The sequence below is a fragment of the Elephas maximus genome, chromosome 9, assembly GCF_024166365.1.
Source record: "Elephas maximus indicus isolate mEleMax1 chromosome 9, mEleMax1 primary haplotype, whole genome shotgun sequence".
Lineage (NCBI taxonomy): Eukaryota > Metazoa > Chordata > Mammalia > Proboscidea > Elephantidae > Elephas > Elephas maximus.
The window spans coordinates 110,274,507-110,301,020 of record NC_064827.1 but is presented as its reverse complement, the minus strand read 5'-3'; the positions used below and the strand labels follow the sequence as shown (position 1 = coordinate 110,301,020).

Sequence of the window (26,514 nt, the reverse complement as noted above, 5' to 3'; positions counted from 1 at the left end):
TGCAACAGAAATCCTCCAGGCACTACAAGCTGTCTGGTTACCAAGAAAAGTAGCAGTCATCCATTGTCAAGGACACCAGAAAGGAGATACAGATGTTATTAGGGGAAACCAGAGAGCTGATGAAGCTACAAAAGCAGTGGCCAAAATGCAATCACAATCTGTCATTGTGGCCCCTTTGATGCCTCAGATAGAGATCCCAAAAGAAGACGACCCAGGATATTCAGAAGAAGACCTCAAATGGGCTGAAGAGTAAGGAGCCACTTGAGATGTAGGAAGCAAGATACACTCCACAAGGAAAGGTTCTAGTTGCTGCACAGATGCCGTATCCCATTTTGAAAAATGCCCATGCATCCTCCCACTCCGGACATGAAAGTATGTATGAATGGATAAGACAGCATATATTAAGCACTGAAGTTCATTCCACCACAAATGAAGTTATCAAAAGTGTCCCATCTATATAAAAAAAATTCAAAACCTCATCATCCTCCCTCTTTCCCTGGAGTACAGTACCAAGACCCAGCACCAGGAGAAGACTGGCAATTAGATTTTACTGAAATGCCTCACACCATTGGAAACTACAAGTATCTTTTACTCCTTGAAGATACCTTTTCCAGTTGGGCTAAAGCCTTCCCATGTAGAACTGAAAAACCTAAAGTAGTAGCCAAACATCTTATACATTACATCATTCCACAGTCTGGATTACCTGCTTCCACAGGAAGTGACAATGGACCTCACTTTATAGCTGAAGTAACCCAAACAGTCACACATTTCCTGGATATCAAATAGTGACTACATGCAGCCTGGAGAACACAAACCAGCAGACAGGTTGAAAGAACAAACCAGATGCTTAAAAGACACATAACAAAGGTGTGTCAAGAAGCAAAATTAATATGGATACAGGCTCTCTCTACGGCCTTGCTTAGGGTTAGGGCAGCTTGCAGAAGCAACCTCAAATTAAGCCCTTTTGAGCTAGCCTATGGGAAGCCCCTCCTGAAAAGTCATGGGCTGACAAATGGTGACCATTTAATTGTATTAGGTGAAAAAACCGTACAAGAGTATTTGCGTTGTCTGCTGTCCTTTATTCCCTCCACAGACAGACCCTTGCCAGACAAGAACACCCTCTTGACCTGACAGCCCACCCACTTTAATCTGGGGATTGGGTCCTGCTGTACACCTGGAAAGACAGGCTACTCGAGCCCATGTGGAAAGAACCCTTCGAGGTGCTTCTCATCACCCATACAGAGGTCAAACTGAAAGGAGTCAAACCTTGGATTCACCACACCCGGCTGAAAGCGGCACTTGCCCTAGACCCTGACCTTACAATGACAACTCTTCAGGAAACTGGAGCTGTCAACCATTACAAGACCTGAAGATTTTATTTAGGAGACTCTGAGTTTTCAACTGATAGAGTACGAGTTTAATTTTCAATGTTTTTATCCTGTTAACTGTGATTTTTGCCTTCCTGTTCATATTTACCCTGTTTAAAATCGCAGGTCTCTTAAGCTAGACCCTGTTTCATGCAAATATGAAGCTGTGGTACTTCACCTTCATTCTTCTCCTAACTCTGTCCTTCACATGGTCTTGGCAGAGATATGCTTTTGTCAAATTAGTCCGATCTGTAGCAAGTGCCATCAACGTCACTAAATGTTGGATTTGCCACCCAATGACAAAATCAACCCACGAAAATTCTGATCCACTAGCAGTTCCAGTATACAACTATAGCCTAGTTCCTCATGCCACCATCAACTCTACAGCAATTTCAAGTGAGCGATACACGTCAGGCTATGGCACCCTGGACCCTGGGCACCTTGTTTTAACCTAACCCAACGCTCCTGAGTTAATGACACTGAAATGGCAAAAAGAAATTGCTCCCACTATGAGAATGGAGAGTGGAAATTTGGCAACTGCACTGACTGGATGACTGAATCCCCACATAATTCCCAGTTTATCCCAACAGCTTGCAAATAGGCCCTGCAAAACAGACTTGAAGACAAATTCCAAGCCCAGACCACCTATGTGCAGCAAGTTATATGCTCCCACTTGCTGGGGATTTTTACCTGTGTGCAACAACTCAGTAAATGAGCTGTGGCTTAATCAAATAAACCAGACCATTTCCTTTTCAAATAATGACATAGGAGCAGGTGCACTTTGGGTCCCTTCAGGCTACGTATTTCTGTGCAGAGGTAAAAGGCACCCAGAATTCCAAACCCCAGGCCCAACTCCTGAATGCTATGCCTAGGCAATTCAATGTTTAGATGGCTGGAAAATGACTGGACACTGTACGCTGGGACATCCTGGCATACCTTTTGGTATCTATTCATATAATGAGAGCATACAATGGACAACTAGTTTGGACCTGACCAGCTACCACCTATAAAAAAAAAGGCCTCTGTCTGTGGGGAAAAGATTGGGGTGAGTCTGGCCAATGCCACGTAATCAGTGAGTACTCAGGAGGTTATTCTTTCCCCAGGTCCCTCATTTGGACAATGGGAACTGCACAACTTGAGAGATGAGTCAGAAATGCGTCAGTAACAATGGAAGGAATCATCTGAGATATGGTTACGGCCTTTCAGGCTCAAGTAAAGTCCCTTAACTCCCTAACTAAAGTAGCCCTAGACAACTGCATAACTATTGATTTTATTTTAGCTCAACAAGGTGGCGTCTGTAAAGTTATTAATACCTTGTGCTATGTTTGGATGAACACTTCCAATGAAGTATAGAACTAAATCTACAGCAGCTACAACAAAAGGCAACAGATGCAACAGATGACTCCAAAGGACTATCTGACTTGCTATATCAAGGCTTCCTAACTTTGGATGGCTCAAAAACCTTTTTGGTCTCATTTTCTTTTTTTTGCAGTCAGGCTAACTGTATGTTATTGTTTTCAGTGTCTACCCTTTTGCCTATCTTGGGGTCGGCTCCTCAAGCATGAGGTTAAAACTTATGTTTAATACAATCCTCTACATCAAGAAGTCACTACCCCATTTAGAAGGTGCTCTCCACAACCAAGGGAATATGGCTTATCACCATATCCTCAAAGAGAAGGAGGGACTGATAGTTGAGTGCAACCAGCAGCTGCTCAGCTGCTATCAAGCCAGACCTGCTCCACCTGTCCATTACCAAGAACCTGAGCACTGTCTGTAACTCAGCTTCTGCCTTAAATCAGGCAAAATTGTTTACTAGCCTCAAAATTGTCCTAAAGTAACCTATTCCTCATTAAGACCTAATTGAATATTAAGATCCCCACCCCAGGTAGAGATTATCTGACATTTTCTGTACACACTGGGGGAAAAAATGCAATTTATCTTATTGCACCTGCGTGCCATGATAACCTATTACTCCACAATGTTTGTATGTACTTCCTTGTGAGGGACGGTATAAAAAGTTCTGCCTCCTTTGGTTCGGGGAGCTTGATTGGAGATATACACGTCCTTGCTCCTTGCCTGCACGCTTGCAATAAATGCCCTTCTATTTCCTCACCTTGGTGTACTTTCATTGACTCAAAGTTGCACGAGGCAGAACCTATATTCAGGTAATACTACACGGGCAAATGAGGTCAGAATTGAACAAAAGTATAACAGAGAAGTAAAAGTGGAGATTATTATCCTCATAGTTGCTGTCAGAAAGAGTGGATTTATTATGTCTCACAGAACCTCACACCATGCTAAGGGATGCAGTACCCAGGCTTTCTTTTCAGCTTGCCCACATGTGGGGTAGAAGGGGAGGAAGGGACAAGGCTTAGAAGGTATCAGCAGTCAAACATTAAAAATGAAGTCAGATTCTAATACAAGATACAGGATGAGATATATATCTTACCAAAAGGTCTAGAGTCATTGATATTTCTTCCTTACTAGGTCAACCAGTATAATATCATCAATGTAATGGACCAATGTGACATCTTGTGGAAGGGAAAGGCAATCAAGGTCACTGCAGACTAAATTATGACAAAGGGATGGAGCATTGATATACCTCTGAGGTAGGACAGTGAAGGTGTATTGCTGCCCTTGCCACCTGAAGGCAAACTGCTTCCTTTGGTCCTTTGAAACAGGTACAGAGAAAAAGGCATTAGCTAGATCATACCAGGTACTAGGAGATGTATTCATTGCTCAAGCAATGAAACCACATCTGGAACAGCAGCTGCAATTGGAGTCACCACCTAGTTAAGTTTGCAGTAATTCACTATCATTCTCTGAGATCCATCTGTTTTTTGCACAAGCCAGAGAGGTGAGTTGAATGGGGATGTGGTGGGAATCACCACCCCTACATCATTCAAGTCCTTGATGGTGGCAGTAATCTCTGCAATCCTTTCAGGAATGTGGTACTGCTTTTGGTTTACTATTTTCCTAGGTAGAGGCAGTTCTAATGGCTTCCACTTGGCTTTTCCTACCATAATAGCCCTTACTCTACATGACGAAGATCCAATGTGGGGATTCTGCCAGTTGCTGAGCATGTCTATTCCACTTATGCATTCTGGAACTTTGGAAATCACTACAGGATAGATTCAGGGACCCACTGGAACCACTGTGAGATGGACCTGAGCTAAGACTCATTCATAACCTGGCCTTCATATGTAGTCACTGTGACTGGTGAGCCACAGTAGCATTTAGGTCTCCTTGAAATAGTGTAAGTTAAGAGTCAGTGTCCAGTAATCCCCCAAAATCTGATTATTTCATTTTCCCCAATGAATTGTCTCTCTCGTCAAAGGCCGTAGATACCTTTGGAGAAGGCTGAAAGATTAGCAGTATACATTTTTGGCAGTATAGCAGAGTCCTTCTTCAATGGGACCCAGTCTCCCCTTAATTCAAGAGGTTGTGGGTCTGTAAAGTGGCTCAAGTTTGAGAATTGATTGAGGGGCTATGACTCTCTGTTCTGATGATTCGAGTTAGACTGCCATTCACTTCACTCAGAATTCTTCCACTTGTACAGATCAAGTAAATAATTTAGTAGATTTCACAACTATTTCACTCCTAGGGACACCATGACAAGGTAATCAACACCACAAATCCATACCAGTCAGGCTATTCTGATTACTGCTTTGACTCTGCTGTCCATTATGGTAACTGTGACTACCCTGTCTTTAATGATTAAGTGCCACCTTGGCCCCTACTACCACTGGGTCCAATCAGCCCCATTGTAATTAGGTATCTTAATTCAGTCAGGGCAGTTTCCACTGTCAAATCTGACTTACACACGATACCAATCACAGCAGTCTTCAAGGATTCGGAAACTCCCTTCACAAATTTGTTCTTCACCATTGTGGTGAAAGGTGTGTCCTCTGGGCACTCCATGGGTGAGTCTGTGGGTCCAACTTGATAATTCCACTCTAACATGCCAATATCCCTAAGCCTTTGGATACTTTTTTCTACAGTATACCAAGGAACGTCTACCATTTCAACTTGATTTGGTGTAGACTACCCTTAATCCATGCTTCAGTGAACCATCCAAATAAACTATTAGATCCTTTTCTAACCTCTCGAGCTAAAAAAAACTCAATGAACAATCTGTGCTTAGTGGACCCATACCCATAAACTCAGACTGATTCATCTTTATGTTATCTGCACCATTATCCCACACCCTCAACAGTCATTTACACACATATTCCCCAGGTGTCTGTCTGTATATATTAGATAACTCAAGTAGAGTTCTTTTGGAATGTAGCATACCTACTCATGGGTCACACTTTATACTTCACCTCTTGGGGTTCACTGGGATTTAAGCCTAGTCATAGGTCCAGAAGCAAAAATGGATGGTGGGAGTGGGTCTTAGGGACATTCGACAATGTCTTTTAAAGCATCTGTCTCAGGTGATGCCCCAGGCAATGCCGCAGATGACTCCCTAAATGATATCTTAGACAAAGGCCCTTCAGACACAGCTGGGTTAATCTCATCAAATGGGGGTGAAAGGAATAATGGTTCTACTGCAGAGGGTGGCTTAGCAGACTAAGACTGAATAAGCTCTACAGATGGGAGTTAGAGGGCTTGTTCTGTTCTTAGGAGTGATTCAAAGGAATTTAGGGACTCAGTGTCCCCAGCTTCTTGATTATCTGCCCATATGTCCCCATACCAAATATCAGGATCCCATTTCTTCCCAAACACTGCCCTCACTTTAACTTCAGACACTATTCGAGGTTGGGAATATAATTGGTGTTATCATTCAGCCACTCTTAGGACAAGACTCTGGGTTTCATTTTTGGCAATATCAACTCTGTTACTACAAAAAATGATGCTTTTTTTCAGGGCACAAGCGGCAACTTTCAGGCCTTTCATGCGGTACCTGAGCTAGGACTCTGAAGGCCTGAGCTCATCTCTTTCTTTCACCACTTTGTCTAGAAAAAGCAAGGTCAACCAACCAGCCTCCCTATATTTCTCAGTTTGACAGAAATGCTAAAAGCTGTCAAATATATAATCACCCAGAGCTTTGTTTCTCACAAATATTTGATCCAATGGTGGTGATATTTTACATATTTCTAATGCCACCTCATGCCATGAATTAGCTGTGCCCTCTTCCTTACTGGAATTAGAGTCATCAGTGTATTTAAGTCTCGCCAGACATGAGAACCAATTTTGAAAACTCATTCTTAAGATTTTATTCCTCTAGAACCACTCTCAGTACCAAATGGCTTAACCTGAGTTCTCTAGAGGAGCAAAACCAGTGAAGTGTAGAGAGAGAGATAGAGATTTATTTCATGGAAACAGCTCACACAGTTGTGGAGGCTGGTAAGTCCCAAATCCATGGGTTAGGTGTCAGGTTAGAGGCTTTTCTTGATTTACATGGTTGTAGAGGCTGATGATCCCAAAATCAGCAGATGAGGTGGAAGGCTGCTGGTTCATGGGGTTGCAGGAGCTGGCAAATCCCAAGATCTGCAGGTCAAGTGGAAGGCTGCTGGCTCATATCCCAGGAACTGGGATTCAGAGGATAACAAGTCTAACCCAGGATCCAGCAAGAGCTTTGCCAGAACATCCATATATACTGGATGCAGGACACACCCACAAGGAAACTGATTGGCTCTTCAATTGATTGGCCTTCAACTGATTGGCCTTTCAACTGATTGGCTGTTCACATCAGATCACAAAATGGAAGATGATTACATAATATCTGTCAAACCACTGAGAATCATGGCCTACCCAAGTTGACACATAACCTTAACCATCATAATGTTCAGAGCATTTTATTAGAAAACACAAATTAAAATAATAATTGGTAATTAAAACTCATCAGGTTAGCCAAATTATTAAAAATTTGGATAATACTAGGTATTGACAGGGATGTGGGAAAACCATTATCTTTGTGGAATGTTGAGAGGATTATAGAATAACATAGCCAATCTAGAAAATAATTCATGAAGAAATTTACTGCAGCACTGTTTGTAGTAGCTGGGATGCTGGACAAATAAAATGTGATATATATCCACACTATGGAAAGTTATGCAGCAGTGAGAAGCAATGACCTAGACAAACATATTATAACATGAACCAATTTAGCACTTAGTGAAAAAAAGAAACTGAATAGGATATATTACTCAGTACTACTTGTATAAATTAAAAATACCAACAGTTTAGATTTTACAAAATACCCCACAAATTCAAAGATAGATAGCAAACATGTCATATACATTAGAGCAGTTGCCTACTGGAATGATAAAAATGGGTATAGTGAATGGTGATAAAGAGGAATAAATAAATAAAGAAGGGGCCTTAAACACATTGATAATGATATTGTGCTACAAACTGAGAGCTACCTTTTGTGCATGGGGTACAAAAACTTTTTTAAAAATATCAACATAAATAAATTAGTCAGAGAGACCAAGTCAATACTGTGTTATATTAGACAAGTAGAAAAAAAATGTCAAATTCAGCAAAAAGCTGGCCCCAAATGTAGGCAACAGTACCTTCAAAGTCAACAACTGAAGGGTAGTAATGGAGATATAGAAGTTTAGGAGACTATAAAATAAGGCCAGCTCTAGAAGACAATTCTGAGGCACTAAGAGAAAATGAAAAGGAACCACCAGGAGTATGATTCCAGTAATTTTGAAAGAAGGCATATCTGCGAATATCCGAATGTATAAGAAAAGGATCTAAGACCTTGGTGAAGGTAGAAAGCATAGAATACTAGAGGAAGGAAAAAAAAGCAAGTAAGTAGGATCCTAGGGATGATATAGGGTGGGATATGACTCAAACTACCAGTAACTGTAGCACATCCCCTCCTTAAAAAGTCAAGCAAAGAAGAATACAAACCGATATGGCAACAGTCCTTAAGTGGGGATGGAATTTAGATATCTGAGGGACCAATATCAAACTTTATTCAAGCAGTTCTAGAAGTTTAAAATGCATAAAGAAAGTTATCTTAATAGCGCTTCAATGTTATCAGCCTCTCCCAGTACAACTGCAGTTCGGTCACACTGTCTCTTGGTTCCGTACTTACCTAGACGGCTCTGACTTGAGATTTCACCATCATCCAACATATGTGGCTCTTTTCCTTGCTCCAAGTTGAAGATAACTTCTGGTTTGGATATCTGATACCCTATTAACAGGAAATGATAGAGCTTGGTTTCAATGGCCATACAATGAAGCATTTCATTTAATTTTCAGAAAAGCTGACTGGGAACAGTTATATTCATAATACCCCAAAGAGATTATTAAGAACATGAGACAAAATAAGGACAAAACCATTTCACAACTTCAGATGTCCCACAGTCTTTTGAAGTCCCACATACTTCAGAAATCCCATAGATTGCAGAAATTCCACTGAGGAAAAACAAAAACAAAACACTCAATTAGGTACAGGCTTAAAATTATACCCAGCAAAGCTATGCTTACCCACTGAAACCAAGTTGAAATAGTTTTCCAGCATCACATCCCTGTACAAGCTTTTCTGAGCAAGGTCCAATTGTTGCCACTCTTCCCTGGTAAAGTCTACAGTTACATCCTTGAATGACACTGATCCCTGTAAAAACACATTCCTATTCAATGTGAAGGATCAAGACTGAGGGGTGAGAACAAGGTAGTCAGGAACTTATTTTTAGTAATTTTTGACATAATTTTTTGTATTTAGTAATTTAAATTTAAATTTAAAAAAATTTAGTAATTTTTGACAGCATATAAGGTTTCCACTAAACACCTACTTTTTACATTAAGAAGAAAAAAATAAATCTCATTAAATATATCATGCCATCCCTTCTGTGGTGCTAATAATGTTCTGTTTTTTAGTTTTTTTTTTCAATCCGCATGCTGATGACACAGGAAAAAGTTGTAAAAATTCATCAAGTTGCATACATATATTTCGTGCATTCTTTTGTATGTCTGCCATATTTCAATAAAAGATCACTTAAAAAAGAAAAAAATACTCTGCCATTCATATTGTACCGATTAATTTACTGAGTCAGTGAGTCCTTTCTTTAACAAGACAATTCAAATGGGCTCTGTTTTCCATCATACAAATAGATATATGCACACTCATGTTCACTGCAGCACTGTTTACAATAGCAAGAAGATGGAAACAACCAAGGTGTCCATCAATGGATGAATGGATAAACAAATTATGGTATATTCACACAACGGAATACTATGCAACAATAAAGAACAATGAATCCGTGAAACATCTCATAACATGGAGGAATCTGGAAGGCATTATGCTGAGTGAAATTAGTCAGTCACAAAAGGACAAATATTGTATGAGACCATTATTATAAGAACTCAAGAAAAGGTTTAAACACAGAAGAAAACATTCTTTGATGGTTAGGAGGGTGGAGAGGGAGGAAGAGGAGTATTCACTAATTAGTAGACAAGAATTATTTTAGGGGAAGGGAAGGATAACACACAATACAGGGGAAGTCAGCACAACTGGACTAATCCAAAAGCTACTAAGTTTCCTAAATATAACCAAACACTTTGAGGGACAGAGTAGCGGGGGGGGGGGGGGGGTGGTCCGGGAACCATGGTTTCAGGGAACATCTAGGTCAACAGGCATAACTAAGTGTATTAAGAAAACATGCTGCATCCCACTTCGGCGAGTGGTATCTGGGGTCTTAAAAGTTAGCAAGCAGCCATCTAAGATGCATCAATTGGTCTCAACCCACCTGGAGCAAAGGAGAATGAAGAACACCAAAGACACAGGAAAATATGAGCCCAAGGCAAAGGAAGGGCCACATAAACCAGAGACTCCATCAGCCTGAGACCTGAAGAACTAGAAGGTGCCTGGCTACCACCAATGACTGCCCTGACGGTGAACACAACAGAGAATCCCTGATAGAGCAGGAGAAAAGTGGGATGCAAACCTCAAATTCTAGTAAAAAGACCAGGCTTAATGGTCTGAGACCAGAAGGACCCCAGAGGTCATGGCCCCTGGACTCTGTTAGCCCATAACTAAAACCATTCCCGAAGCCAACTCTTCAGACAGGGGTTGGACTGGACTATAAGACAGAATATGACACTGGTGAAGAGTGAGCTTCTTGGCTCAAGTAAACACATGAGACTATGGGCAACTTCTGTCTGGAGGCAAGATGAGAAGGCAGAGAGGGACAGGAGCTGGTTGAATGGATACAGGGAACACAGGGTGAGAGGAGGAACGTGCCACCTCATTATGGGGAGAGGAGTTAGGAGTACATAGCAAGGTGTATATAACTTTTTATATGAGAGAGTGACTTGATTTCTAAACTTTCACTTAAAGCATAATTAAAAAAAAAAAAGCTTGTGAGCGGCTAAGGCAAAACTATTGGTCTCTTCTTGTCAAGAACAAAAGAGAAAGAAGGAAACCAAAGACTCAGAGAAAAAACTAGTCCACAGGACTAATAGTCTACACCTCATCTACCCTGAGACCAGAAGAACTACTGTATTTTAATGCAAATAACACACTATGCTTGTTTGCCAGCTACAACCTCCCCCGGCCCCAAGGTATTTTCATAAGCGCTAATTTTTTTACAGCAACATGTAAAAAAAATGGTATAATGGCATTTACGAAAATACTTCACAGCAGCAGGGCACAGCTGGCAAACAAACATAGAAGGTGCGCATCATCTACATAAAAATATAGAAGATGGTGCCGGCTACCGCTACTGACCATTTTGATCAGGAACACAATAGACAGATTCTGACAGAACAGGAGCAAAATTTGGACAAAAGCTCAAATTCTTTAGAAAAATGTCTAGACTTGCTGGACGATTGAGACTGGAGGATTCTCGAGGACTACTGCCCCAATATACTCTTCAAACCTGGAACCAAACTGACCCCTGAAGTCACCCTGTAGCTAAGTAACACATTGGCTAATAAAATAAACAATATTATCTGTGCTCCTTTAAAAAATCATCTATATAAAACCAAATGATTAACATTTTCTCAGAAACAAATAGAGACGGCAAGAGGGCAATGAAACTAGATTACTGGAAACAAAACCACCAGAACAACAACAACGAGAAAGTTGACACACTGAAAAATGTAGCCAATGTCACTGAATAAACTGTGTAGAAACTGTTAAATGGGAACCTAATTTGCTGTGTAAACTTTCACTGAAAACATAATAAAATACTTCAATTAAAAAATTAATATCTATGTCATGATTTCCCTGTTTTTATTTTAATAGCATGTGGCTGCTTCTGCCCCAGGACGGACTCAGACAACTTCTCTGCTCTGCACTGGGTAGAAAATGGACACTGGTTTAAATAGGCCCAACGAGGGCTCGGGATTTTGCTGATGCCAAGCTTCCCCCATCGGTGCTCACTTCTGTTTAAGCTGATGCAGGTTCCAGATTTTAAAGAGAAACGATAAATTATTGACTACCATCGTGATTGATTCTCAGACTGTCTGCTAACCGCCAAACTGCTGATTGTCTGCTGAACGAAAATTCCACAAGCCATTATTAGCGTGAGCTTGCACAGACATCCGTCATGTTAAGGACGCGGCTACAATCACTCCTTGACAACTAATTACCTTTTCTGACTAATTTTGAATGTGAAACCTTGCTAATGACTGAGATGTGTGGCAAAAGGCCCCATTTTTTGCAAGCATTTCATAATCCATGGAATATTCACACCCACACTGTAATTATTAACACCGTACTGATCCCGCCTCCTCATGCGTGTTGGCAGCCTTTAAATAGAGAGCCCTTTATTCCAGGCTCTTTGACATAAACATAATTTTATCTGGAGAGTTCTCTGAAAGTGAGTTTCCAAAACAGCTTAATCTATGTGGATAAATTTCTAACTTGCAGACATAGTCATGAAAAGTGTTTAACGCATGGTTCTTCTGTGGCTCAGGGGAGAGAGGAGGCACACGGCTGTCTTGTGCCAGCACTAGGCTTGGCTGTTCCACACATTATTGTGTATTGCCCTCACAGCAACCATGTGCGACAGTTGCTATGACCCCATTTTACAGACCGAGTAACTGAGACATGGAGATTTTAACTTCACTCAGCTTGTGAACGGTGAGTGGACTGTGGTAGGCAGGCCCTATATTGGCTCACAATGATCCAGGGTAATCCCCTTCCCTTGAGTGTGCACAGGTCTACTGACGTTTTTCTAACAAAGCAAATATGTCAAAGGCGATAGACTGCCACTTCTGAAATTCAGCTACAAAAAGACTCTGGCTATGACCCAGCAATTTCACTCCTAGATATATACCCACAAGAATTAAAAACAAGGGCTCAAATAGATACTTGTATGTGAATATTCACTGCAGCACTATTCACAAAAGTCAGTATGTGGTAACCATCCATGTGCCCATCAATGGATAAGCAAAATGTGGCATATCCGTATAATGGAATATGAGTATTCATCACAGAACTATTTACAAAAGTCAAAATGTGGAAACAACCCATGTGTCCATCAATGGATAAACAAAATGTGGCATATCCATACGATGGAATATTATTCAGCCATGAAAAGGACTGAAGTTCTGATACATGCTACAACATAGATAAACCTTGAAAATATTATGCTAAGTGAAAGAAACCAGACACTACAGGACAAATAACGTATTATTTCATATATATGGAATATCTAGAATTGGCAAATTCATAGAGACAGAAAGCAGATTACTGGTTACCAGGGGCTGGAAGGAAAGACAGATGGGGAGTTATTATTGCTTAATGGATAGAGAGTTACTGTTACTGTTACTGTTTGGAATGATGAAAATTTTGAAAACAAATAATGGTGATGGTTGTACAACATAGTGAATATAATTAATGCCATTAAAAATACATTTAAAAATGGTTAAAATTGAAAATTCTTATGTTATATATATTTTACCATAGTTAAAAAAAAAAAAAAACTGGCTTCAAAAAAAAGGGGGCCCTGGAACACAAAAGCTCACTAGAGCCGAGAAGGATGACACATCCTTCGGGACTTGGAAGCCTTGCACTGATAACCCTCTCAGACCTGACTGAGAGCTGTGCCAGGTGGAGTTGTACTGGTTAAGTGCCGGGCCAGTTGACAGCAGTGGTAGCTGAGAGCTGCATGGTGGGGAAGCAGTCCCAACCAAAAAAAAAAGGGCCTACCAGCCAAAAGAGAAGAGGTAGAGCCTGGATCACAGGCAGCAGCAGAACCTGGCCCAGAGGCAGGGGCAGAGACTAGCCCTTAGGCAGTTGAGGAGCTCAATTCAGAGGCAGTGGAAGAGTGTGGCCTAAAGTAGCAGCACCAGGCCCAAAATGCAGGCAACTGTGAGAAGACAGGGAACACTTCTATTCCAAGAGCTACACCGTCAGGGGGTATTTCTGCTTCAAAGGCTGTCCTGGCCAAAAGCTTCCTGACTGACAAAGAGAGGGACATGCTCTCTGTTTAAAACCCTATTGCCATTGAGTCAATTCTGACTCACAGCGACCCTATAGGAGTAGAAGTGCCCCCATAGGATTTCCAAGGAGCGGCTGGTGGATTCAAACTGGTTAGTAGCCATAGCTCTTAACCACTGTGCCACCAGGGAGGGCTCCGCTGTCTGCTTAGAGGGCCTTTTTAGATCTTGCCTGTGTGCCTCTTCCTGATGTGGATACTGTGTTGAATCATATTCATATGCAGTTATTCCCGAGTTAGTCTTTTACCCCAATAAACCACATACCCTAAGTATTCATGGGCTTTGTGAAACATTATAGCCAATTACCAAATCCAACAGAGAAAAAGAGTGCTGAGGGAGGAGCAGGTGGTGTCAGAGATCATGGAGAAATTGAATAGTGGAATATACTTGACCTACACCTCATAGGAACCAGCCTGATGCTGATTCTTCCATTCAAAGTCATCCTTCACTTATACAATGAAAATTATAAAACACTCTTAAAAATATTAAAGAAGTTCTAAATAAATGTAAAGACATTCAGTGTTCATGGATTGGAAGACTTAACATTGTTAAGATGCCAACACTACTCAAAGTGAGTTATAGATTCAAGGCAAGGCCTATCAAAAGTCCAAAAGCTTCCTTTGCAGAAATGGAAAGACCAATCCCCTAACGTACGTGGAACTGCAAAGAATCCCAAATAGTCAAAGCAATCTTGCCAAAAAAAGAACGAAGTAGGAAGACTCACAATTCCTGGTTTCAAAACATACTATAAAACTACAGTCATCAAAAGAGTCTTGTTCCGGTATAAAAATAGATATATAGACAAATTGGATGGAATTGAGAGTCCAGAAATAAACTTATATATCTACAGTCAACTGATTTTTGACAAGGGTGCTAAGTCTAAACAACTGGAAAAGATTTGTCTCTTTAACAAACGGTGCTGGGACAACTAGATATCCACATGCAAAAGAACGAAGCTGGACCCATACCTCACATCACATATATGAAAATTAACTCAAAATGGATCAAGAACCTAAAAGTAAGAACTAAAACCATAAAACTCCCAGAAGAAAATATAGGGGTATTCCTTCAGTACCTACTTTTTTAACAATGGATTTTTGGATATGACAAAAAAACACTCACAACAAAAGACAAAACAGATATACTGGACATGATCAAAATGAAAATACTTTTGTTTAACAAAGGACTTTAACAACATAGACTTGGAGAAAACTTTTGGAGCCATGTATCAGAAAAGCGTTTAAGAGACAGAGTCAAGACGGCAGCTTAGTCGCACACACCATAATGTCCCCCTGCACCAAAAACCCAATCAAAACAGAAGCAGGTAACAATCCAGGAAGCGTGAACATCAAAAAGAAAGTCTAACGGCTGAACTGAACACCAACTGGAAGGAATAAGGAAAGCAGTGAAAGAGGAATAACACGGAATGGTGAAGCTCAGCCAGCTGTCCTGGCCCACTGCGGCTAACTTAGGACAAAGCCAGCAGCGACCCTGGGTGAAGAAAACAGTAGGGCAACTTCTTAACTTTCCCAAAAGGGATAGAGAACCTCTGTAGATACACATGAGGAAGCCGACATGGGGACGGTGCCAGGTCCAGAACCAGAGATACTCAGGAGCTGCCGCTTCAGGGGTGAGAGTTACACGAGGTGGAGGACTCGTGGAGTGTCAGTGGAAGCTCTCCCACCCAACTGGTCCCCCGGCCCCCCCCCCCCCACTCACATGCAAGAGAGGACAGGTTTTCATGTGGATGCAAGGTGCCCTGGCACCCGTGTATCCTAGCCAGAGGAACACACTCTGCCACACCTAAACCTCCTGATCAGAGGTGGCAGAGAGCCCCATACCCCAACCACCTTGTCTGACTGGGGGACTATAGCACGACCCTATCCTCTTCCCCCCGCCCCATCCAACCCCATCCACTACTCCTATTTGCCTCCCTGATAAGTGAGACTAGGCGTGCCCCCATGCATGTGCCTGCCTGCCACCTACTCCCTGCTTAAGGGCCCAGTGGAGGGTAGCAGCAGCTGGACAGTGAGAGAGCGTGCCCACCGCTCCCTCCTTCTTCCCCCCATCCACCATGACGTAGCACTTCTGTGTATACATCCACCAAGTGCAACTTGATCCCTTAACCTGCCTAGCGAGAGGTAGAAGAGCTGTGACTGTGTATACATCTCCCTCCAGCACAAGGTGGCGCTTCTGTGCATGCATCCACCAAGTGTGACTCTCTCCCTTAAGGGGAACAGGGGAACTGTGACTGTGCACACATCCCACCACAGCCCCTTCTTTCCCCTGCCCACCAACTGACGCAAGGTGGCACCACCATGCTTACATTCACCAGGCATGACCCCTTCCCTTAACCTGCCGAGCGAGGGGCAGAGGAATTGTGACTGCGTGTGCATTCCCCAGTAGCTCCTTCCTCCCTGTCCTCGCCTAACACAAGGAAGCACCTCTGTGCACATAACTGCCAGATATGACTCCATCCCTATATGCTCAGCAAGGGGCAGAATTGTGACTATGTGCACAACCCCCCGAAGTCCCTTCATCCCTCCCCCGCCATGTGATGTGAGGTGTTATAACCACGTGCATTCTCTAGGAGTGACCCATCGCTTAATCCACCCAGCAAGAGGCAGAGGTGCAACTGTGTGCATATTCCCAGGCAGCTCCTTCTTTCCTCTCCTCACCTCACACGAGGTGACATGACTGTGTATGCATTTCCCATGCTCTAATCCATCCCTTAACCTGCAAAGCAAGTGGCAGAGGACCTATGACTATGGGGTGCATACCACCTCCCCTTGCCCAGCACAGGGATGAAGAGTGAGCGCGTGCATACCCACCCACTGTAGCTTTCTCCCCCTTCCCACCACAGATAGATGCGGCATGACGGATTGAATATTCGCCTGCTGTTCCTTCCTTCCTCCCCCTGCCCAGGAGGAAGTGGTGGTAGAGCTACTGTGTGAACATCCCCTACCACCCCCCATACCACCCACACCACCTCCCCTGCAACCAGCAAGAGAAGACAAACATGCCCCTACTCACCCACCACACCCACCACATTGGCTGCTCCACCTGCACAGAGAGCATCATTCCCTGCTCCTAAGCCACGAAACTGAACACAGAGGTAAAGCCCAACCAACTGACCTTCAGTTGTCCTGCAAGATCAGAAACAGAGATATGGGCTCCCACACCTACCCACCACTCTACTGACCGAAAGACAGGTAGGGAGGGCTCCAGCATGGACAGTCTAGTGATCTAGTGACCAGAGCACAATCCAGTCACACCTGCCAGAAATCACTAAAACAAAACAAACAGGACCCAGCAAACATTATACAAATAAAATATAAATACAAGAACCCTTAATGTCCCAGAGACAACAGACAATAGCAAACCACCTAAAGAAGCAGGGGAAGATGGCCTCAGCAAGTGGCCACCATAAAGAACCAGAAATTCTCTCTTAGGAAGAAAAGGTAATGGAGCTTCTTGACAATGAATTCAAAAGACTTATGTATAGGGTCCTCAAAGGAATCAAGGAAAACAAAGATGAAACTATAGAAAACCAAGGCAAAACCAAGGAAAGCATAGACAAAACACTAGAAGAATTCAGGAAAACAATGCAAGAACAAAATGTCAAAATAAATAGACCATGGGAAATGATACAGAAGCAGAACTAGAAATCCAGAAGCTTAACAATAAAACTTCAGAAATTGACAATTCAATGGAAAGTCATAGCAGTAGAATTGAAACCACGGAAGACAGGATCAGCGGAATAGAAAACCAATCCCTTTATTGATCTGAGGAAAAACTAAAAAAAAAAAAAGCCTAAGAGTTATGTAGGACACCATTAAGAGGAATAACGTATGTGTGATCAGAATCCCAGAAGAGGAGGACTCAACAAAAAGCACAGAGAGAATTTCTGAAGAACTGCTGACTGAAAACTTCCCTAATGTCATGAAAGACAAGACAACAACCATACAAGGAGCATAATGAAACCCATACAGAATAGATTCCAATAAAAGAACACTGAGACGTATCATAATCAAACTTTACAAAGACAAAGAAAGAATCCTGAAAGCAGCTCAGTAAAAATGAAAGATCACCTACAAAGAGGTATTGATAAGACGAAGTTCTGATTGCTCGGCAGAAACCATTCAGGTAAGAAGGCAATGCGATGATATAGATAGAGATACACATATACATACAGATATAGATATATCCGTGAAAGAAAAAAACTGCAAACCAAGGGTTACATATTCAGCAAAATTATTCCTCAAATATGATAGTTAAATGAGGACATTCCAGATAAACAGAAATTAAAAGACTTTGTAAAAACCAGACAAACTATACAAGAAATATTACAGGGGTTCTTCCAAAAGAAAACAAATAAAATACCAGACAACAACTTGAGATTAAAACACATGACAACAGACAGAAACCAACTCAGATAAAGTACTCTCAAAAATAAAATAAAGCTAAAAGATGGGAACCAGAGACGTCTCTCTGTAACTGATGACCATTTCAAAACATAAAGAGGGAATAAAGAATATAGGTTAAGGACTACTATGGAGAGGAAGTCAAGGTGATATCAAAAAACAAATTACTTCTTTAAACTTAGGAAGATAAAGGTAAATTTCAGGAAACCACAAAGTAAGTTAACAAACCTACTCATTGAAATATAAAAGAAAATGATAAAGATTGAGCACACACAAAATCAAAAATGAAAAGAGAAGCCACACACACACAAAAAAAACTCAGCACAGAAAATTAAGTGGAATGAAGAAACAGCCAACACCACACACACAAACACTCAAACACAAATCACAAGAAAATGACAGCAATAAATTCATAACTATCAATAATCACAGTGAACATAATTGGCCTAAATGCATCAGTAAAAACACGAAGAGTGGCAGAATGGACTAAAAAAACATGGCTCATCAATATGCTGTCTGCAAGAGACACACCTTAGACAAAACAATATAAACTAAAACTTAAAGAATGGAAAAAGATGTATCAAGCAAATGATAACCAAAAAGAGCAGGAGTGGTGATATTAATCTCTGATAAAATAGATTCTAAAGCAAAATCCATTATAAAAGACAAGTAGGGACATTATATAATGTTTAAAGAGTCAATCCACCAAGAGGACACAATCATAATATATATGCACCCAACTGAGCTCCAAAATACATACAGCAAAATCTAACAGTACTGAAAAGAGAAATAGACACTTCCACAATAATACTAGGAGATGTTAACACACCGCTCTTGGTGAAGGACAGAACAACTAGAAAAAAACTCAACAAAGACACAAAAGACCTAGATAGTACATACAACCAACTTGACCTCATAGACATATACAGACACATCACCCAACAGCAGCAAAGCAAACATTTTTCTCCAGTGCTCATGGATCATTCTCAGAAATAGTCTATATCTTAGGCCACAAAGCAAGCCTTGATAAATTCAAAAACATTGAAACAATACAAAGCATCTTCTCTGATCACAATGCTGTAAAAGTAGAAATCAATAAGAGCAAGGAAAAAATCTAATAAATGGAAACTAAATAAACTACTGCGTAACAGAAGAAATCAAAGATGAAATTTAAAAATTCCTAGAGTCAAATAAGAACGAAAACCCAACATAAAAACCTTTGGGACACAGCAAAAGCCATGCGCAGAAGTCAATTTACAGCAATAAGCACACACATCAAAAATGAAAGGACAAAAATCAAAACATTAACCTTATACCTTGAATAATTAGAAAGAGCAGCAAAAGAAGTCCACAGTCACCAGAAAAACAAAATAATAAAAATTAGAGCAGAAATAAATGAAAGAGACCAGAAAAACAACAGAAAGAATAAACAAGACAAAAAGGTGGTTTTTGGAAAGGATTAATAAAATTGACAAACCACTGGCCAAACTGACAAAAGAAAAACAGGAGAAGATGCAAACAATCTGGATAAAATGAGACAGGTGACATTACAACAGAACCAATTGAAATAAAAAGAATTATAACAGAATACTATGAAAAACTACTCCAACAAATTTGAAAACCTAGAGGAAATGGATAAATTTCTAGAAACACACCACCTACTTAAACTAACAAAAACTGAGGTAGAAAATTTGAATGGACTCATGACAAAAGAAGAAATTGAAGGAGGTCATAAAAAACTCCCAACCAAAAAAAAAAAAAAAAGCCCTGGTCCAGATGGCTTCACTGGAGAATTCTACCAAACGTTCAGAGAAAAGTTGACACCAATTCTACTTAAGCTCCTACACAATATACAAAAGGAAGAAATATTCCTGAACTCATTCTATGAAACCTGAATGACCCTAATACCAGAGCCAGGCAAGGGCACCACTAAAAAAGAAAACTACAGTCCAATACCCCTCATGAATACTGATGCAACAATTCTCAAAATATCCTAGCTAATATAATACAACAATATATCAAAAAAAAGAACACATCACACCTCACTGGGATTCATACCAGGCACGCAAGGTTGGCTTAACATTAGAAAATCACTCAATGTAATACACCACATAAATAAAACAAAGGAAAAGATTCGCATGATCATATCAATCGATGTAGAAAATGCATCTGATAAAGTCCAACACCCATTCCTGATAAAAACTCTCAGCAAAATAGGAAAAGAAGGGAAATTCCTCAATATTACAAAGGGAATTTATATAAAACCAACAGCCAACGTTATCCTTAACAAAGAGAATCTGAAAGCATTTGGTTGCAAACGGGAGCCAGACAATGATGCCCCTTATCTCAGTCTTTATTCAAGCTGTATTGGAAGTCTTAGTGAGAGCTGTAAGGCAAGAAAAGAAAATAAACGGTATCCACACTGGTAAGGAAGAAATAAGACTATCCCTATTCACTGATGATATGATCCTATACATAGAAAATTCTAAGGACTTCACAAGAAAGCTATTGGAACTAATAAAAGCATTAAGCAAAGTGGCAGGATACAAGATTAATATAAAAATCAGCTGGATTTCTCTACATCAACAAAAGAACTGTGAAAATGAAATCAGAGAAACAATGCCATTTACAACAGTCCCCCAAAATATAAAACACTTAGAAATAAATCTAACCAGGGACATAAAAGACTTACACAAAGAAAACTATAAAACACTACTGCAAGAAACCAAAGATCTACACAGATGCAGAAACACACCATGCTCTTGGATAGGAAGACTTAACATTGTGGAAATGTCAACATTACCCAAAGCAACATACAGATATAATGAAATCCAAATCCCAATATTCTTCACCAAGATGGAAAAACAAATCACTAACTTTTTAAAATTAAGAATCCAATTAACGTTTTTTTTTTTTTTGAAAACCAAAGGGGAAAAACATGCTCAGCATTTCTCAAGTTGAAAAACTGTAGAAAAAATTCAAGCCTTGAGTTGCAATATTAAAGGATTCAATAAGGAAAATATTAAATGATGCAGGGAGCATCAAAAGAAGATAGAAGGAATACACAGAATCACTGTACCAAAAAGAATTGGTCAACATTCAACCATTCCAGAAGGTAGCATATGATCAGGAACCGATGGTACTGAAGGAAGACGTCCAAGCTGCACTGAAGGCACTGGTGACAAACAAGTCTCCAGGAATTGACAGAATACCAATGGAGATGTTTCAACAAACAGATGCAGTGCTGGAGGTGCTCACTCTTCTATGCCAAGAAATTTGGAGAACAGCTACCTGGCCAACAGACTAGAAGAGATCCATATTTATGCCTATTCCCAAGAATGGTGATCCAACCAAATGTAGAAATTATCAAACAATATCATTAATATCACACACAAGTAAAATTTTGCTGAAGATCATTCAAAGTGATTGCAGCAGCACGTCAATAGTGAATTGCCAGAAATTCAAGCTGGATTCGGAAGAGGACAAACAATGAAGGATATCATTGCTGATGCCACATAGTTCCGGGTTGAAGGCAGAAAATACCAGAAAGATGTTTACCTGTGTTTTATTGACTATGCAAAGGCATTCCACTGTGTGGATCATAACATTATGGATAACATTGTGAAGAACGGGAATTCCAGAACACTTAATTGTGCTCATGAGGAACCTGTACATAGATCAAGAGGAAGCTGTTTGAAAGGAACAAGGGATGCTGAGTGGCTTAAAGTCAGGAAAAGTGTGCATCGGGGTTGTATCCTTTCACCATACCTATTCAATCTATATGCTGAGCAAATAATCTGAGAAACTGGACTATATAAAGAGCACGGCATCAGGATTGGAGAAAGGCTCATTAACAACTTGTGTCACGCAGATGACAGAACTTGCTTGCTGAAAGTGAAGAAGGCTTGAAGCACTTACTAATGAAGATCAAAGACCACAGCCTCCAGTATGGATTATACTTCAACATAAAGAAAAATCCTCACAACTGGACCAATAAGCAACATCATGATAAACGGAGAAAAGACTGAATTCAAGGATTTTATTTTACCTGCATCCAAAATCAAAACCCATGGACACAGCAGTCAAGAAACTAAAAGATGCATTGCACTGGACAAATCTGCTGCAAAAGAACTCTTTAAAGTGTTAAAAGGCAAATATATCATTTTAAGGACTAAGGTTTACCTGACCCAAGCCATGGTGTTTTCAATTGCCTCATATGTATGAGAAAGCTGGATGATGAATAAGGAAGACCGAAAAAGAACTGACACCTTTGAGTTGTGGTGTTGGCGAAGAATATTGAATATACCACGGACTGCCAAAAGAAGGAGCAAATCTGTCTGGAAGAAGTACAACCAGAATGCTCCTTAGAAGCAACGATGGCAAGACTACGTCTCATGTTCTTTGGACATGTTATCAGGAGAGATCAGTCCCTGGAGAAGGACAACATGCTTGGTAAAGTAGATGGTCATAGAAAAAGGAGAAGACCCTCAACAAGATGGACTGACACAGTGGCTGCAACAAGGGGCTCGAGCATAGTAACGATTGTGAGGATGGCGCAAGACATGGCAGTATTTTGTTCTGTTGTACATAGGGTCGCTATGAGTCAGAACCAACTCAACGGAACCTAACAATAAAACAGCTTTATATGGAAGGGAAAGAGGCCCCAAATAAGTAACACCTTATTAAAAAAGAAGAACAAAGTAGGAGGCCTCACACTACTTGATCTCAGAACCTACTGTACAGCCACAATAGTCAGAAGAGCCTGGTACTGGTACACTGACAGACACATTGACCAATGGAACAGAATAGAGAACCCAGATGTAAATCCATCCACTTATGAACAGCTGATCTTTGACAAAGTACCAAAGGCTATTGAATGAGAAAGAAGACAGTCTCTTCAACAAATGGTGCTGACAAAATTGGATATCTATCTGTAGAAACTCATGGCGACCCTATAGGACAGAGTAGAACTGCCTTGTAGAGTTTCCAAGGAGCGCCTGGTGGGTTCGAACTGGTCACCATGAGTCGGAATCGACTCGACAGCAGTGGGTTTTTTTTTTTATCTGTAGAAAAATGAAACAGGATCCACACCTACACCATATACAAAAACTAACTCAAAATGGATCAAAGACCTAAATAAAAAAAACAAAAACTATAAAGATTATGGAGAAAAAATTAGGGGCGACAGTAGGGTCCCTAATATGTGGCATAAGTAGATTACCAAACATAAATACAAATGTACACACACAAGAAAATGAGCTAGATAATTGGGACCTCCTAAAAATTAAACACTTAAAAGATTTCTCTGAAAGAGTAAAAAGAGAGTTCACATATTGAGAAAAAGTTTTTGGCTATGACATATACAACAAGGGTCTAATCTCTAAAATTCATAGAAAACTTCAACACCTCAACAAAAAAGATAAATAATCCAATTAAAATATGGGCAACAGAAATGAATAGACACTTCACCAAAGAAGATCTTCAGGCTGCTAACAAACATATGAAGAAATGCTCAGAATCATTAGCAATCAGAGAGATGCAAAGCAAAACTACAATGAGGTACCATCTCACCCAAACATTACTGGCACTAATAAAAAAAGACAGAAAATAACAAATGTTGAAATGTTGGCAAGGATGTGGAGAGACTGGTACTCTTATACACTGTTGGTGGAAATGTAAAATGATACAATCACTACAGAAAATGGTATGGTACGTCCACAAAAAGCTAGAAATAGAAAAACCATACGATCCTGCAATCCCATTCCTAGATATAAACACTAAAGAAATAAGAGCTGTGACACAAATAGACATATGCACACCCATGTTCATTGCTGCGTTATTCACAATAGCAAATAGGTGAAAGCAACCTAAGTGCCCATCAACAGATTAACAAACTGTGGTACACACACACAATGGAATACTATGCAACAATAAAGAATAATGATGGTTTCGCTAAACATCTCACAACATGGATGAGTCTTGAGGGCATTATGCTGAGTGAAGTAAGTGACAATCACAAAAAGACAAATATTGTATGAGATCACTTTTATAAAGTAATAACAAAAGGTTTACACACAGGAAAAGAAGGAAAAAAAAGACTCTTTGATGGTTACCAGGGATGGGAGGGCGGAATCACCTAAGAGATAGACATGAGTTTATATTGGTGAAGGGAAAGGCAATACACAATATGAGAGAAATCAGCACAACATGACCAAGGCAAAAGAGGACACTGAGAGGAATGGAGGAATAATGCACAACTATGATAACTATGATAGCATAGACAATCCTGCAATAATAGAATCAAAGAATAATAATCTACAAATTGATACACAGACAGATACACCAAGAGGTGAGGGCATGGGTAAGGGAACACACCCATCAGCAGATATAGGTTCAAAGGTGGAAATTTCTAAATACATGACTGTAGGTGCTCCTCATATGTTAATATAGACAATACAGCACACAAGTGGCACAGCTGGGGAAACCTCTTAGACATAACTAAACACCTCACAGGATGGCGCTCCCAGGCTCAAAAACAAAGGACCATAGACCCAAGGGGAGAGAGTGCTGGCACAATGCAGAACTGCAGCCAATGCCATGGAACAATTTGTGTCTAAATTTTTGAATCTGAAATGAATTTGCTCTGTAAACTTTCATCTGAATCACAATAAAAAGGGTTTAATATCCAGAATATATAAATAACTCCAACAACAAAAAAACAAACAACCCAATAAAAAAGTGGGCCAAGGATTTAAATAGACATTTCACCACAGAAAATACACAAATGTCCAACAAGCACATAAAAGATGTTCAACATCATTAGCCACTGGGAATATGCAAGTCAAAACCACAATGAGATACCACTTCACCCCCAGTAGATGGCTCAGATTAAAAAAAGAAAGAAAACAACAAATATTGATGAGGATGTAGAGAATTAGAATGTTAATCCATTGCTGGGCAGAATGAAAAATGGTACAGGCACTGTGGAAAAGAGTTTGGTGGTTCCTCAAAAGTTAAACGTAGAACACCACATAAACCAGCATTTCCACCTCCCCACCCCTCCACATATACCTCTCCAAACAAACAAACAAACAAACAAACAAACCAGTTGCCTTGGAGTCTATTCTGACTCATAGTGACCTCATGTGCGTCAGAGGAGAACTGTACTCCACAGGGTTTTCAATGGCTGATATTTCAGAAATAGATCACCAACCTTTCTTCCAAGGTGCCTCTGGGTGAACGCTAATCGCCAACCTTTTGGTCAGCAGCTAAGCGCCACAAAGGAACTAGCTTACACTGTCAAGGACTCCACATATATACCCAAGAGATTTGAAAGTTGTGATGCAAACCAACACATGCACAATAATGTTTACTGCAGCGTTATTTACAAAACCCAAAAGGTGGAAACAGCCTAAATGCCCGTCAACAGATGACGAGATAAACAAAATGTGGTACGTACATCGTTACTGTTGTTAGGTGCTGTCGAGTCGGTTCTGACTCATAGCGGCCCTATGCACAACAGAACAAAACACTGCCCGGTCCTGCGCCATCCTCACAATCATTGCTATGCTCAAGCTCATTGTAGCAGCCATTGCGTCAATTCTCCTCGCTGAGGGTCTTCTTTTCCGCTGACCCTGTACTCTGCCAAGCATGATGTCCTTCTCCAGGGACTCATCCCTCCTGACAACATGTCCAAAGTATGTAACATGCAGTCTCGCCACCCTTGCTTCTAAGGAGCATTCTGGTTGTACTTCTTCTAAGACAGATTTGTTCGTTCTTTTGGCAGTCCATGGTATATTTAATATTCTTCGCCAATGCCACAATTCAAAGGCGTCAATTCTTCTTCGGTCTTCCTTATTCGTTGTCCAGCTTTCACATACATATGATGTGATTGAAAATACCACGGCTTGGGTCAGGCGCACATACAAGGGAATATTATCAACCATAAAGAGAAATGAAGTCCCAACACATGCAACAACATGGATGAACCTTGAAAACATTATGCTGAGTGAAGTAAAGTCAATCACAAAAGGACAAATACGGTATGATCTTACTTACATGAAATAACAAGAACATGTAAATACATAGAGACCAAAGTTGATTGGGAAACCTTGGTGGCATAGGGGTTAAGAGTTTGGCTGCTAACCAAAAGGTCAGCAGTTCAAATCCACCAGGTGCTCCTTGGAAACACTATGGAGCAATTCTACTCTGTCCTATAGGGTCAGTATGAGTCGGAACTGACTCAAAGGCAATGGATAAAGTTTACTGTGGTTACCAGTGGCAGGAAGGAGAGGGAAAGGGGGAATCATTGTTTA

The 26,514-nt window shown here is 40.5% G+C and overlaps 1 protein-coding gene across 5 annotated transcripts in view; it reads right to left on the bottom strand.

The window, feature by feature from the left end:
• ZNF484 (zinc finger protein 484) overlaps positions 1–26,514 on the bottom strand; it is a 93,547-nt gene that overhangs the window by 31,446 nt on the left and 35,587 nt on the right. For 2 of the 5 annotated variants that reach the window (XM_049897181.1, XM_049897185.1), the window contains 2 exons: positions 8,817–8,943; positions 8,422–8,520 (listed from right to left, as the gene is read on the bottom strand). In XM_049897181.1, coding sequence (XP_049753138.1) covers positions 8,422–8,520; positions 8,817–8,850 — 133 coding nt within the window. In that variant the 5' untranslated portion in view covers positions 8,851–8,943. Of the gene's footprint in view, positions 1–8,421; positions 8,521–8,622; positions 8,944–26,514 lie in introns of all 5 variants that reach the window. The other 3 variants (XM_049897183.1, XM_049897184.1, XM_049897182.1) reach the window with 2 other exon arrangements.